At 50.8% G+C, this 13,503-nt stretch overlaps 1 protein-coding gene across 1 annotated transcript in view; it reads right to left on the bottom strand.

Moving 5' to 3' along the window:
* The window catches only part of PNMA6A (paraneoplastic Ma antigen family member 6A), a 14,755-nt gene extending 2,187 nt beyond the window's left edge, over positions 1-12,568 (bottom strand). Inside the window, exons 1-3 of the mRNA XM_008577057.1 lie at positions 12,323-12,568; positions 2,341-2,549; positions 129-570 (exon numbers count right to left, since the gene is read on the bottom strand). Coding sequence (XP_008575279.1) covers positions 129-570; positions 2,341-2,549; positions 12,323-12,568 — 897 coding nt within the window. The remainder of the gene's footprint in view (positions 1-128; positions 571-2,340; positions 2,550-12,322) is intronic.
* Between the last annotated feature and the right edge of the window lie 935 nt (positions 12,569-13,503).

Below are 13,503 nucleotides of genomic sequence, written 5' to 3'. Positions count from 1 at the left end.
ACTCCCTCCTCACCTGCAGCTCCTGCCTCAGCAGCAACTCCCTCCTCACCTGCAGCTCCTGCCACATCTGCTACAGCCTCACCTGCTCCTGCCTCACCTGTACCTCCTGCCTCACCTGCAGCTCCTGCCTCGCCTGCAGCTCCTGCCTCGCCTGCAGCTCCTGCCTCGCCTACAGCTCCTTCCACACCTGCAGCTCCTTCCACACCTGCAGCTCCTTCCACACCTGCAGCTCCTTCCACACCTGCAGCTTCCGCCTCACCTACAGCTCCCTCCTCACCTGCAGCTTCTGCCTCACATGCAGCTCCCACCTCACTTACAGTTCCTGCTTCACCTGGTCCTCCTGCCTCACCTGCCCCTCCTGCCGCTGCTTGCTCCTGAGGCCTTGGAGGGAAATTGTTTCTACCCCGGAACTCAGCATCAGGGGCCTGGGGCAGGAAGATCACAGTCCAGGGCCCCCCCTTGCCTGGTATCTGTCGGGGGATCAAACTTCGGTTTAAATACTCAGCGAACTCCACCAAGGCAGCCCTGGTCCCGAGCTCCTTTCTGAAGACCTTGCCGAGCACTCGGTACCTGCCCAGGGGCCTNGGCTGTCCTTGTTCCCGAACACCTGCTCGAGCACCGCCAGGCAGTCCTGCGCAGGCATGTCGGGATCTTCTTCCAGGAGGCCGCACACGAGCTGCAGGGCGCGGCCGCCCAAGCTCGCCACCAGCCGCCGCCTCCTCTCCCCTTCAGATGTGTGCTGGCACAGGTACAGCATGTCGTTGACGTGGTCCAGCCACCTCTCAGAGGACTCTTCCCCACAGCCTGGCTCTTCCATCCCGGAAAAGGTTGTCTGCTCCTGGTAGGCCATGTTTTCCAGCACACGCTGCAGAGTATGCCTCCATTGCTGGCTCCGGGGTCCTGCCTCATCTCTCCCTCCTGCCACATCCAAGGCTTCCGCCTCACCTGCAGCTCCTTCTTCACCTGACATTCTTGCCTCATCTGCAGCTCCCGCCTCACCTGCAGCTCCTTCCTCACCTGCAGCTCCTTCCTCACCTGCAGCTCCTTCCTCACCTGCAGCTCCTGCCTCATCTGCAGCTTCTTCCTCACCTGCAGCTCCTGCCTCATCTGCAGCTTCTTCCTCACCTGCAGCTCCTGCCACGTCGGCTCCTGCCTCACCTGCTCCTCCTGCCTCACCTGAAGCTCCTACCATATACACAGTTCCTACCACACCTGCAATTCCTGTGTCACCTGCAGCTCCTTCCTCATCTGACATTCTTGCCTCATCTGCAGCTCCCTCCTCACCTGCAGCTCCTTCCTCATCTGACATTCTTGCCTCATCTGCAGCTCCCTCCTCACCTGCAGCTCCTTCCTCATCTGACATTCTTGCCTCATCTGCAGCTCCCTCCTCACCTGCAGCTCCTTCCTCATCTGACATTCTTGCCTCATCTGCAGCTCCCTCCTCACCTGCAGCTCCTTCCTCATCTGACATTCTTGCCTCATCTGCAGCTCCCTCCTCACCTGCAGCTCCTTCCTCATCTGACATTCTTGCCTCATCTGCAGCTCCCTCCTCACCTGCAGCTCCTTCCTCATCTGACATTCTTGCCTCATCTGCAGCTCCCTCCTCACCTGCAGCTCCTTCCTCATCTGACATTCTTGCCTCATCTGCAGCTCCCTCCTCACCTGCAGCTCCTGCCTCAGCAGCAACTCCCTCCTCACCTGCAGCTCCTGCCACCTGGTGGGACTCCAGACTAGGTCACTCTACATTCACAGGCCTACCTCATCATTCCACGAGCCCCCACAATAGACAGAGACTGGTCATTCATGAGGCAAGAGGCTCATCACAGTTCTTTTTTATGCAAAGCCAGCCTTCACCACATAGGAAAACATTGCATTAGAGAGAGTGTGGGCTTTGGAATCAGGCAAAGTTGGGTTCACCTAGCACAGCTGGGTGGCTTTGCACAAATCCCTGAATATCTGTCTCTCATCTGTAAATGCGCAATAAGAACACTCTTCTTGAAGGGTAGTCATGGAGCTTTACCTTTCAGTGGGCACAAGGAAAGCCTTCAGTAAGTGACTGTGCAGGCACAGGAATAGCAAGGGGTGGTGAGCCTGCTTCACCTGGTCCTCCTGCCTCACCTGCCCCTCCTGCCACTGCTTGCTCCTGAGGCCTTGGAGGGAAATTGTTTCTACCCCGGAACTCAGCATCAGGGGCCTGGGGCAGGAAGATCACAGTCCAGGGCCCCCCCCTTGCCTGGTATCTGTCGGGGGATCAAGCTTCGGTTTAAATACTCAGCGAACTCCACCAAGGCAGCCCTGGTCCCGAGCTCCTTTCTGAAGACCTTGCCGAGCACTCGGTACCTGCCCAGGGGCCTCAGGGCAGCGTGCACGGCCTCCTGGAATTCATCCTCCGTGCAGTCATCTGGGATGCCCAGGATGAGCAGTGAGCGCTGCTCATTCACGCTCATACACCTGCACCAGTCCCGCAGCATCGCCATGGCACGGGACCTGAGGGAAGGGAACATGATCGGACAGGGGTGTGCGCTGACTGTCGTAGTCTCGGCCGAGGCCTGTGAGTGCAAAGAAGAGAGAGGGGGGAATGTCAGGCAGCTCAGCCCACCACACAGCTGCTGGGGGGGGACTTGGAGCTCCTCCCCCTTCCTGTTTTGTTTTGTTTGTTTGGTATTAGGAAATTTTCTAATAGCAAGTTAAATTTATTTACAAGATATAGGGCTAAGCATGTTTCTACTTTATCTGTTCTCAGTTTTAGTAAGTTGCTTTTTTCTCCCTGAGGAATTTACAAGTTTAGGTTTTCCAAATTTTTGGCATAAATTTGTTCATAATATTCCTTCATTTTCTTTTTAATGTCTGTATGATCTGTCATAATATCCCCATTTTGTTTCTGATACTAGTGATTAGTGTTCTTTCTCTTGTGTCTTGGTTATTCTTGCTAGGGTTTATCACTTTAGTTAGTCTCTAAGAATAACCAGCACCTGAGTTTAACTGTCTCTCTACAGTAGCTCGTTTCCTATCACTGATTTCCTCTCTTACGTCTTTACCTCATTTCACTCATTTTGTATTTACTTTTACTCTCCTTTTTCTAGCTTCTTTAAAGAGACCGTTTGGCTTTTGATTTTATGCCTTTCTTCTTTTCTAACATGAGCATTTGAAGCATTACATTTGCTTCTGATCTCTTCTTTAGCTGCCTCTCACTAATTTTGGTAAGTTGGGTTTTTTTAAATTATTCAGTTTTTTTTTTTTAAAGATGACTGGTAAGGGGATCTTAACCCTTGACTTGGTGTTGTCAGCACCACGCTCACCCAATGAGCTAACTGGCCATCCCTATATAGGATCCGAACCCATGGCCTTGGTGTTATCAGCACCACACTCTCCCCAGTGAGCCACCAGCCGGCCCCTAAAGTTATTCAGTTTGAAATATGTTCTAAGTTCCTTTTGATTGCTTCTTTGACCCATGGATTTCCAAATAGTTAGAGATATGTTATCGTTATTAATTTCAAATATAATTCTGCTCTGTTCAGAAAGAGAAATACCACATGTCCTTGCCCATAAGTGGGAGCTAATAAATAAACAAGAAACAAACAACAATCACAATAATAAGTTGAACTTTCAAAAGGAGAGAACAGAACCGTGGTTATTAGAGGTGGAAAAGGGCAGGGGTAACGAGAAAGTGGTTAAGGGTCACAAAGAATGATTATGTTTCGTTTTGGTTCATTTTGTAGAGATGAGTCTGCTCATTATCCTGATGTGCTCACCACGTATTGTACACAGGTATTGATATTCAACTCTGTACCCCACCAATGTGTGTGATCCATTATGTTTCAATAAAAAAATAAGGGGCCGGCCCAGTGGCGCACTAGATAGTGCGCCGCTTGGGAAGCGCGGCGGGGGCNCGCCATACTCTCTCTCCCCCAAAAATGCTTAGTCATTGCCCGCCATACTCTCTCTCGCCCTCAAAAATGCTTAGTCATTGCCCGCCATACTCTCTCTCGCCCCCAAAAATGCTTAGTCATTGCCCGCCATACTCTCTCTCGCCCCAAAAAATGCTTAGTCATTGCCCGCCACACCAGAGCGCTCCCTGCCTGCCCCTCCCCGGAAGACTCCATTCCCCCATCCCTGAAGCCAACTGTCCCACCCTCCAGCCGCCTCATCCAGGAACCATCCCTTCGGTTCTCACCTTCAGCCAGTAGCCTCTGCCGTCCCGTCCAAGCTCCCCTCACAAGCGAACCTTCCTTTCCAGGTCCTAGGGAGGGAGTCTTCCACTCAGCGGCCCTCACACCTCAGCCAGCACTCCCCGCCCCACCCCACGAAAACCAGACAGGGAACCCGCTCCCTCAGCCTCCCCCAACCTCTGCAGCCAGGAGCCCCTCTCCACAAGTACACCCCTTCCCAGGCAGCTAATGGGCCCCTACAGCTAATGGGCTCCCACAGCCACTCCCGGTTCTAAAAACTAGCAAAGCCTCTGCGTGTATACTCACCTTCTCCACTCTGGGCAGCTCTCCGGAATCTCACTCAGAAGGGTCTGGAAAGCTCACCACAGCTGTGTAGAACCGGAGCTGTGTGGATCTACCAGCTCCTCTGTGGTAAAGCCAAGTGTGCTCCCAGAAACCCCTAGTTCTCCCAGAAACCCCAGGCAGCACAGAAAGTTCTAGATGCCTCGGTGCACGGCAAATGATTGGATCATGAGAGCACGTGAGGAGAGCACGTAAGGAGGCGTGTAAGGAGGCGTGTGAGGAGGCGTGTAAGGAGGCGCGTGAGGAGAGCGCCTCAAGGAGGCGCTCTGAGGAGAGCGCCCGAGGAGGCGCCGTGAGGAGAGCGCCCGAGGAGGCGCCGTGAGGAGAGCGTGTAAGGAGGCATGAGAAGAGAGTATGTAAGGAGGCACGTCGGTTTTGGGGTGCCAGCCATACGTGTGTGGTAAGGGCTTGATGTAGCAAGGCTTGGAGCCCCCAGAACCAACAGGCACACATTTGTCTCTCAATGAATGAAATGATCTACCAACAAGGCACTGCAGTTGGGGTAGGAAAGTTGCAGAGGGAAAGCTCATTGTGGCATATTGGTCAAGGTTTCCCTATTTGCTTTCCATTGTGGTTCATGATGTCACAATGATACTCTATATTTTTATGGATTTCTTGTCTAGTTTTATCAATTGCTGAGGCACAGGTATTAAAATCTCCAACTATAATTGCAGAAATATCTATTTCTCCGTTTATTCTGTCAATTTTTGCTTCATATATTTTGAAGCTCTGTTACTGAATAGAAACACACTTATGAATTGTATGTGACCCTGATTAAATGACCCTTTTATCATTATTACCTTTTATCTCACGTGATACTCTTTGCCTTTAACTCTATTTTGCCTGTTATTACACCCTTTCCTACTTTCTTATGCTTCCCCTTTGTGTAATATATCATCTTGCATCTTCTTGCTATCAACCCATCTGATTCTCTATATGTAAATTGCATCTCTCGTAGACAGCAAAACCCTTGTTCTTTTATCCACTCTGACAATCTCTGCCTTTTAATTGGAGTATTTAATCCATTTACACTGAATGGAATTTTTGGTATGGTTGGATTTAGATCTAAGCTTTTACTATATGTCCCATCTGTTTTTCTTCTTATGTTACCCTTTCCTGCCTGGTTAATCAAATATTTTTAGAATTCAATTTTAACTTATCTGTTATCGTTTTAGCTATACCACTTTGCGTTTGCATTGTTTTTTTAGTGGTCACTCTAGAGATTACAATATATATCTTGAACTTTTTACTGCCTACTTAAAGTTAATATTGTACATAAATGTAAGAAACTTTCCACTGTATAGATTCATTCCCTTTCCACCTCATCATTTATGCTATAGTTGCCAAACACTACTATACACTTTTAAATTTTTTCTTTAAATAATCATATTATTATAAAGAGCAAATAACTATTCATTAATTAATATTTACCCATACATTTACCATTTCTGCTGTTCTTCATTTCTACTCACAGATAATGGTCTAGTTTCATTCTTCTGCATATGGATCACCAGTTTTTCCAGTACCACTTGTTGAAGAGACTGTCCTTTCCCCAATGTATGTTCTTGGCTCCTTTGTTAAAAATCACTTGGCTGTAGGTACATGGATTTATTTCTGAATTCTCTATTCTGTTCCATTTGTCCCCAGGGACCGGCAACGGGATCGCAACCCTCGGGGTCACTCCTGCGCCTTGCTCAGCCAGTGAGCGGGAACCGGTCTGTATGTGGGATCCGAACCCTCGGGCGGGAGCGCCGCCGCGCTTCCCAAGCGGCGCACTTATCCAGTGCGCCACCGGGCCGGCCCGTCTTTCCGTTTTTTGTGTCTTCTTTAATTTCTTTAATTATTATTTTATAGTTTTCCTTGTAGAGATCTTTCACCTCCTTGGTTAAATTTTTTCATGCATTTTTTTTATGTTACTATTGTAAATGGGATTTTTTTTTATTTCATTTTCTACCAGTTCATTGTTGGTATATAGAAGTGCTACTGGCTTTTCTATGCTGATACTGAATTTGTTTATGTGTTCTAGGAGTTTTTAGTAGAGTTCTGAGGTTTCTCTCTATATATAATCATGTCATCTGCAAAGAGGGACAATCTGACTTCCTCCTTTTTAATTTGGACGCCCATTATTTCTTTCTCTTGCCTAATTGTTCTGACTAGGACTTCTGGTATTATGTTGAATAAAAGTAGTGAGAGTGGGCATCCTTGTCTTGTTCCCATTCTTGTGATGTTAACTGTGGGTTCATCATATATAGCCTTTATTGTGTTAAGATACTTTCTTTCTGGGCTGGGCCCATGGCGCACTCGGGAGAGTGCGGCGCTGGGAGCGCAGCAGCGCTCCCGCCGTGGGTTCGGATCCTATATAGGTATGACCAGTGCGCTCACAGCGTTCACTGGCTGAGAGCGGTGCAGCCAGTCTCAAAAAGGTCAAAAAAAAAAAAAAAAAAAAAAAAGATACTTTCTTTCTATACCTAATTTGTTGAGAGTTTTTATCACAAAGGATGTTGAATTTTATCAAATGCTTTTTCTGCATCTATCAACATGATCATAAGTTTTCTTCTTTCATTCTGTTGATGTAGTATATCGTTTATTGATTTGCGTGTATTGAACCATCCTTGTGTCCCTGGGATAAATGCCACTTGATTAACTGTATAATCTTTTTGATTTGGATGTGGTTTGCTAGTATGCTATTGAGGATTTTTTTATGTGTGTTAATCAGGGATATTGGCCTGTAATTTTCTTTGTCATTGTGTCTTTGCCTGGTTTTGGTATCAGGGTAATGCGGGCTTCATAGTATGAGGTTTGTAAGAATTTTGTTGACTTCAAATTTTTAAAGTTGTTTGAGAAGTATTGGTATTAGTTCTTCTTTAAATGTTTGATAGAATTCAGCAGTAAAGCCATCTGGCCCTGGGCTTTTCTTTGTTAGAGACTTTTTATTACTGATTCAATCTTGTTACTTGTTATTGGTCTTTTCAGGTTTTGGATTTCTTATTGGTTCAGTCTTGGTAGGTTGTATGTGTCCAGGAATTTATCTATTTCCTCTTGGTTTTCAAATTTATTGGTATATAGTTATTTGTAATAGTCTGTAATAATCCTTTGTGTTTGGGGGGTATCAGTTGTAACGTCTCCTTTTGCATTTCTGATTTTATTTATTTGGGTCTTTTTTTAGGTTAATCTAAATAATTGTTAATTTTATCTTATCAAAAAAACAAGTTTTCTTTTGATCGATCTTTTGTAATACATTTTTTGCCTCAATTTTGTTTATTTCTGTCTTTTATTATTCATTTTCTTCTACTTATGTTGGGCTTGGTTTGTTCTTGCTTTTCTACTTCCTTGAGGTGCATTGTTAGGTGGTTTATTTGAATTCTTTCTGTTTTTTTGTTGTAGGCATTTATTGCTATAAACTTTTGTCTTAATACTACCCTGGATGTATCCCATAGGTTTTGCTATGTTGTGTTTCTGTCTCCATTTGTTTCACAAAATTTTTTTTTAAATTTCCTTCTTAATCTTTCCTTTGACCCATTGCTCATTCAGTGGCATGCTGTTTAATTTCCATGTATTTGAGTAGTTTCAAAAGTTCTTCTTGTCATTGATTTCTACTTTTATTCCATAAATGGTCAGAATCCTAAGGTGTCAACTTGGTAAGGTATGTTGGCTTTATTCCAGATTGGGTAAGTCATGTGCAATAGTGTAGACTCTGTGTAGTTTCTTCAGCTGTAATCCATGTTTACTATGTTTGCGACTGCCTCAGTGGCATAGGCTTGGGAGGTTTGTGGCAACAGTTGCACAGCTTTGCCAGGGGTGGGCTCACTGGGTTGGTTCTCAGGCTGAGGGTGTGCACATGCACTCCATTAGTCAGTTGTCTCAGGAGCTGGTTAACTGTGGATGGGTTGCTGGGTTGATTCTCAGGCTTGGGGTGCAGGTGTGTGGCATGTCAGGATCTCTGGGACTGTTTTGCCAGTGGAAGTGTCACCACACTGATTCTTTGACGTGGGATGGGCCCGCCAGGGGCACATCAGCTGAGCTATTTTGCATTCAGATGTGTGGGTTTCAATGGCTCAAAGACTCAGGAGCCAGTTAGCCAGGGACATGACACCTGAGCTGTTCCTCTGAGCCAGGGGTGTGGGCATGTTTTGGCTCAGCTAGCTGGGTGTGGGTCTGCCAGGGGCCAGTTCGTTGTATCGCTTGTAAGGGCTAGGTGCCAGGTTGTGCTTCCCTTGGCAGTTCAGGATCAGGCTTGCCAATAGTAAGGCTACTGAGCCACTTCTTGGGCAGTGGGCAATGTCACAAGGTGGGCCTGCTAAGAGATGGCCTAGCCGGTGGCTTCTCAGGTGGTGGGTGAGGCCCAAGGCAGGCCTGCGGAGAGGGAGCCTGGCCAGCCACTTTTCAGGCAATGGGTGAGGTTGCAAGGCAGGACTGTCGAGGGCAAAGCCTCTTGGCTGCTTCTCCAGGAGGGCATAGACATGCTTTAAGGTCCAATGGCTCTGGGTGTGTTCATTAGGGTCGGAACACCTGAGCTGCGTTTTTGGGCCAGGAGCTCAGGTGCACAGAACTCAGTCAACTGGCATAGGGAGGGGAGAAGGGAGGCAGTCTACTGGAGGTGAGTCTGCCTGTATGATCTCTGGCTGGGGACAAGGAGGTGTGTCTATTTAGCAGGCCTGGGATTGGCTTCCCAGATGTTCGGGACTGGGGTCACAGCTGCTCCTGGGCCCAGGCTTCAAGCCACTGGGATCAGGGCATTGTAGCATCTCATGCAGGTGCACAGGGATGATAGTGGAGTCTTAAGGCTGGGAAACTTCATGGCTACTGTCCCCTAGGGCAGGGTGTGCTCCTGTAGTGGCTGTGGTTTCAAAATGGCATCATCCTTCATCATCTTGGGTCACAAGGGTTGGGGGGTGGAGAGTGCACAGTTTGTGCTCCTGTTCTGGATCAATGCTGTGCACATATTCTAGGCAACTCCCCACACTTGGCTCTGGGCTTGAAAGGGCTGTGGAATCTTCCTGAAGTAACATCTGCAGGCTTCTATGGTGAGGAGGATAGGGGTTGGTGTGGATCCTCTATCCTATCTTTTCCATGCAAGGGAAAGTCCCTCTTGCGCCAATCCAAGTGGCAGAGATGTGGCTGCTGAGGTCATGTGCCTCTGTCTCTTATCCTTGCTGTCATTCTGGGCTTTCATGCTCCGCGAGGATCTTGCCAGTCTCCTGCTGCACTCCTATGCTCTCCACAGACACTTCCATCAACATTTATGTGTCTCTTAGTTGTTCTGGTCTTTTTCTGTGGGAGGGACATGCACCTCTAGTCAGCCATTTTGCTAGAAACCCTACAAGTTCAGTTTTGGATTTGCGCATTGGAAACATCCAAGTGGAGATATCAAGCAGGAGCTGGTTACAAGGGACAGGAACTCCAAAGAGAGTTCTGGGCTAGAGGGAGAAATAGGGAATCATGTAAATTTCCAGGTGGCCTCAAAATGAACACATTCGTGGGTGTGCCTCATGTACCTTTCCACCCAAGTGTTGACACGGGCCAGTGGCCAGAGGGAATGTGGGCACTAGTGGGGATGGGCAGCGGGGAGTAAGGTATAGCCTGGCTCCAGGTTGGCCTCAGGCTGAGCAGTGGTCTTGAGCAGCTGGAAGGCTGAGCCTTTCCCTCTGCTAGGAAGCCTTGGCAGGGCTGGAGGGCTCTTCTGGTCATCCCCAGTGTGATCCTCCTGGCTGCGGTTCCTATCACCCGAGAGAATGCCTGGAGACTGGATGCTGCTAGCTACCTCTTCAGCAGCCATTCCCCCTTCTTTCTTACTAAGAGGGTCCCCTTTTTGTTCATGTATCTGTCCCTCCCCATGTGGTTCAGGGCATGGTAGCCCCCATCCCCAAATCCAGAGGCAGCCAGGCACAAATTGATTGGTCCAACCACGGCCACATATGGCATTCCTTGGGCTACTGTTACTGATCTGGGCAGCCCAAATGGCCAGTCGGACCAAAGCGAAGGATTCAGAGTCTATCCACAGAGGAGGGGGTTCTCTTTCCTTGCGCAGGAACCAGGAAGCATGTGACACTGACAGACGTTCTCAAGCACACAGGGGGCAGCCTGAAGCCATAGCTAAGACTTGAGAGTGGAGAGAGTCTGGGTCCTGGGTGACAGCCCAGAGTCATGAGGCAACTTGTGGGGGGTGCACAATGGAGACAGTTGTGGTCATACTGGGAGGGTCAGTGAAGGGAGAGGGTGGCCACACTAGGATGGACAGTTGAGGGATAGTGATGGCCACATTGAAGAGTCAGCAGAGGGACACTGATGGCCACACTTGGAGGGACAGTAAAGGTACAGCTGTAATCAGACTTGGAGGATCAGTGAAGGGAGAGGGTGACCATACTGGGAAGAACAGTGAAGGACAGTGGTGGCCACACTGAGGAGGGAGAGTAGAGGGACAGTGGTGGCTCCCCTCGGGGAAATTCAGGAACCAGAGCTGCAGGTGCAGCCATGAGAGAAGCTGCAGCTCGGTTAGCAGGTGGGTGGCCACTTCCTGGTGGTAGTGCCCAGCTGAGCTTCAGGCTCACAAGCTTCCAAACACCACGATGGCCTGCTCTGAGAGGTAGGTATTTCTCCCTCCTGGCCAGGGTAGATCTTGCTACGTCCTGACACCCAGGCCTGGCACTATTGCCCCCCACTGGCCTCGCCATGAGGGCCCATTAAGCCTCTGGGATCCCAGGGACTTGAGGACTGGCCCCACATGGGACAAGACATCCTTCATCCCATGAGCCACTCACTACTCTGATCCTTGTACAGGATCCAGGAGTGGCCTGCATGACGTGGGGCATTGCCATGTGCTTTTCCATCCGCTGCTCCCCCAGTCACTGTCTCCTGGGACTGCAGCTTGGACATCCCCTTCCTTCACTCATGTGCTCCACTGCATCCACACCTCCTTCCCAGCAGGATGCACAGGTGGGGGTAGGGGGACCTGCACAGGCACAGCTCGTCCAGTCCAGATATAGAGCCTGTCCACACATGAGCTCACAATCTCTGTCTACCACCCCAATTAGTGTCTCGGGCTGAAGGACATCCCTCAAGGCTCTGCACATCTCCCCAGACCACCTCCGTTCACACACAGGCCAGCAGAACATGTCAGCCACAGCACAGCTGGCCTGGGGGGAACGGGTGCCCTGGCCTCTGCCCCACTGCAAAGGTGGCCCATGGCCTCCTTTGGCCTGGCCTTTCCCCCACTGGCTTAGACCCTCTCAAAGTGGTCCCTCACTTCGCACAGATGGCTTGGCTTCACCCTGGACCCTTTTGCTAGATTCCTCCCCGCCAGCGTCCTCAGCACAGTGGACAGAACCACAGATCCGGGACAGCCCCACCGCCCTGCACCCAGCTACTGTACCTGCCCCTCCTGGGCCAGCCTCAGAGTTCCCCTCTTGCCTCGACCCCTCGTCGTACGGTGCCAGAGCAGGAGAGGGAGGCCTCCCAACCCCAGCCCCCGCTCCTCCTCCCCAGTGTCTAAACCTGGGTCTGCAGCCCGGGAGGCCCCGGCCCTGCCTGCTGGCTGAGGTCGCCTGTCGCAGAGAAGGTCCCGGGCCTCCTGGCCTCACCAGGGGAGGTGGACGAGAGGAGAGAGGATGCACCTCGGCCACGCAGGGTCGTGGGTGGTGCCGGCGGGTGGCTTCGTGCAGTTTCATGCTCTCTGGGTTGGGCACGTGTCCAAAATTCTCCAGAAAAAACATTGAAAAAAAAAACCTAGAAAAAATCCTGTGCTGGATAGAAGTGTGGTTTCATGACTTCCTCCTTCATTTTGCTTTACGTATGTGGATGCTCCTCAGACTGACCCCAGGGAAGCCACCAGCACCGACCACGCGGTGGAAGCCGGTCGTGCACACGCGTCCCCAGTCCCCCATTCCTGGAGCTGTGTCGGGCGCGCTCAGTGCACAGCCGTTCCTCGTGTCACGGGGCAGCCGAAGGGAGCCAAGGCCGAAGGGAGCTGCCTTCCCAAGGCTGCCCCGGCCCCCAGCCAGGTGCTGGGTGACGTGGGTACCAAGGCCCAGCTGCCACCCCCAACTCTGGGCTCGGCCCATCCGTCGCGTGGGAGTGTCCTGGGGCTGCCCCAGCACATGACCTCCCACCGGGGGACTCAAAACAACAGGAATTGGCTCTCGCAGCTCTGGAGGCCAGAGTCCAAAGTCAAGGTGTGGCAGGGCCCAGCTCCCTCCGGAGACTCGAGGGGAGGGTCCTTCGTCGCCTTCCCTGCTCCGGGGGACTCCAGGCCTTCCTTGGCTTGTGGCTGCATCACTCCAGTCTCTGTCTCCGTCGTCACACGGCCTTCTCCTCTGTGTGTCTCTCTTCTGTCTCTCGTAAGGACACCTGTCATTGGATTTAGGGCCCTCCCGGATCATCTAGGATGATCTCATCTTGACACACTTCATTCAGTTACATCTGCAAAGACCCTTTTTCCACATATGGTCACACTCACAGGGCCCTGGTGATAGGATGTGGACATGTGTTTTGGGGGCCACTACTCACCCCACTACACCTCGAGAGCCCAGGCCTGGGCCTGCACGGCCAGAGCCCCAGGGAGGGGACAAGCTCAGCTCAGGCATCAGGACTCACAGCCGCCGGCCACCAGGGGCCTCCTGCCTCCGCTCCAGGGAGGGCCCTGAAATGGTGCCTGCACTTGGCCCCCGGCGAGCCCTGCTCCCTGAGGCCGGAAGCTCCCCAGTGGCGTTCCAGCCCTTCCTCTAAGCCTGGGTGGGCAGCTTTCGTCCTGGGAACACAGGACTGCCGAGGGCTCCTGGCTGCAGGCCAAGCTCTCCCCGCCAGGACCCAGGGCCATCCGAAACGAAGAAAGCCCCAAGGCCTGGTTTTGTGAGGATAGGGACAGCTCAGAGGCCAAGAGAGTGCCCACCTGGTGCTCAGCTCCCAACGGCCGGGGGCTGGGTGGGCAGGGCTGGCACAGACGGCATGGCTGGTTTTCTCCTGTGGCTGTTGTTTTAGTCTTTTTCATGCTCCTAAC

The sequence above is a fragment of the Galeopterus variegatus genome, unplaced genomic scaffold (assembly GCF_000696425.1).
Source record: "Galeopterus variegatus unplaced genomic scaffold, G_variegatus-3.0.2 Scaffold1442, whole genome shotgun sequence".
Lineage (NCBI taxonomy): Eukaryota > Metazoa > Chordata > Mammalia > Dermoptera > Cynocephalidae > Galeopterus > Galeopterus variegatus.
This window is presented reverse-complemented; position numbering and strand designations above follow the sequence as displayed.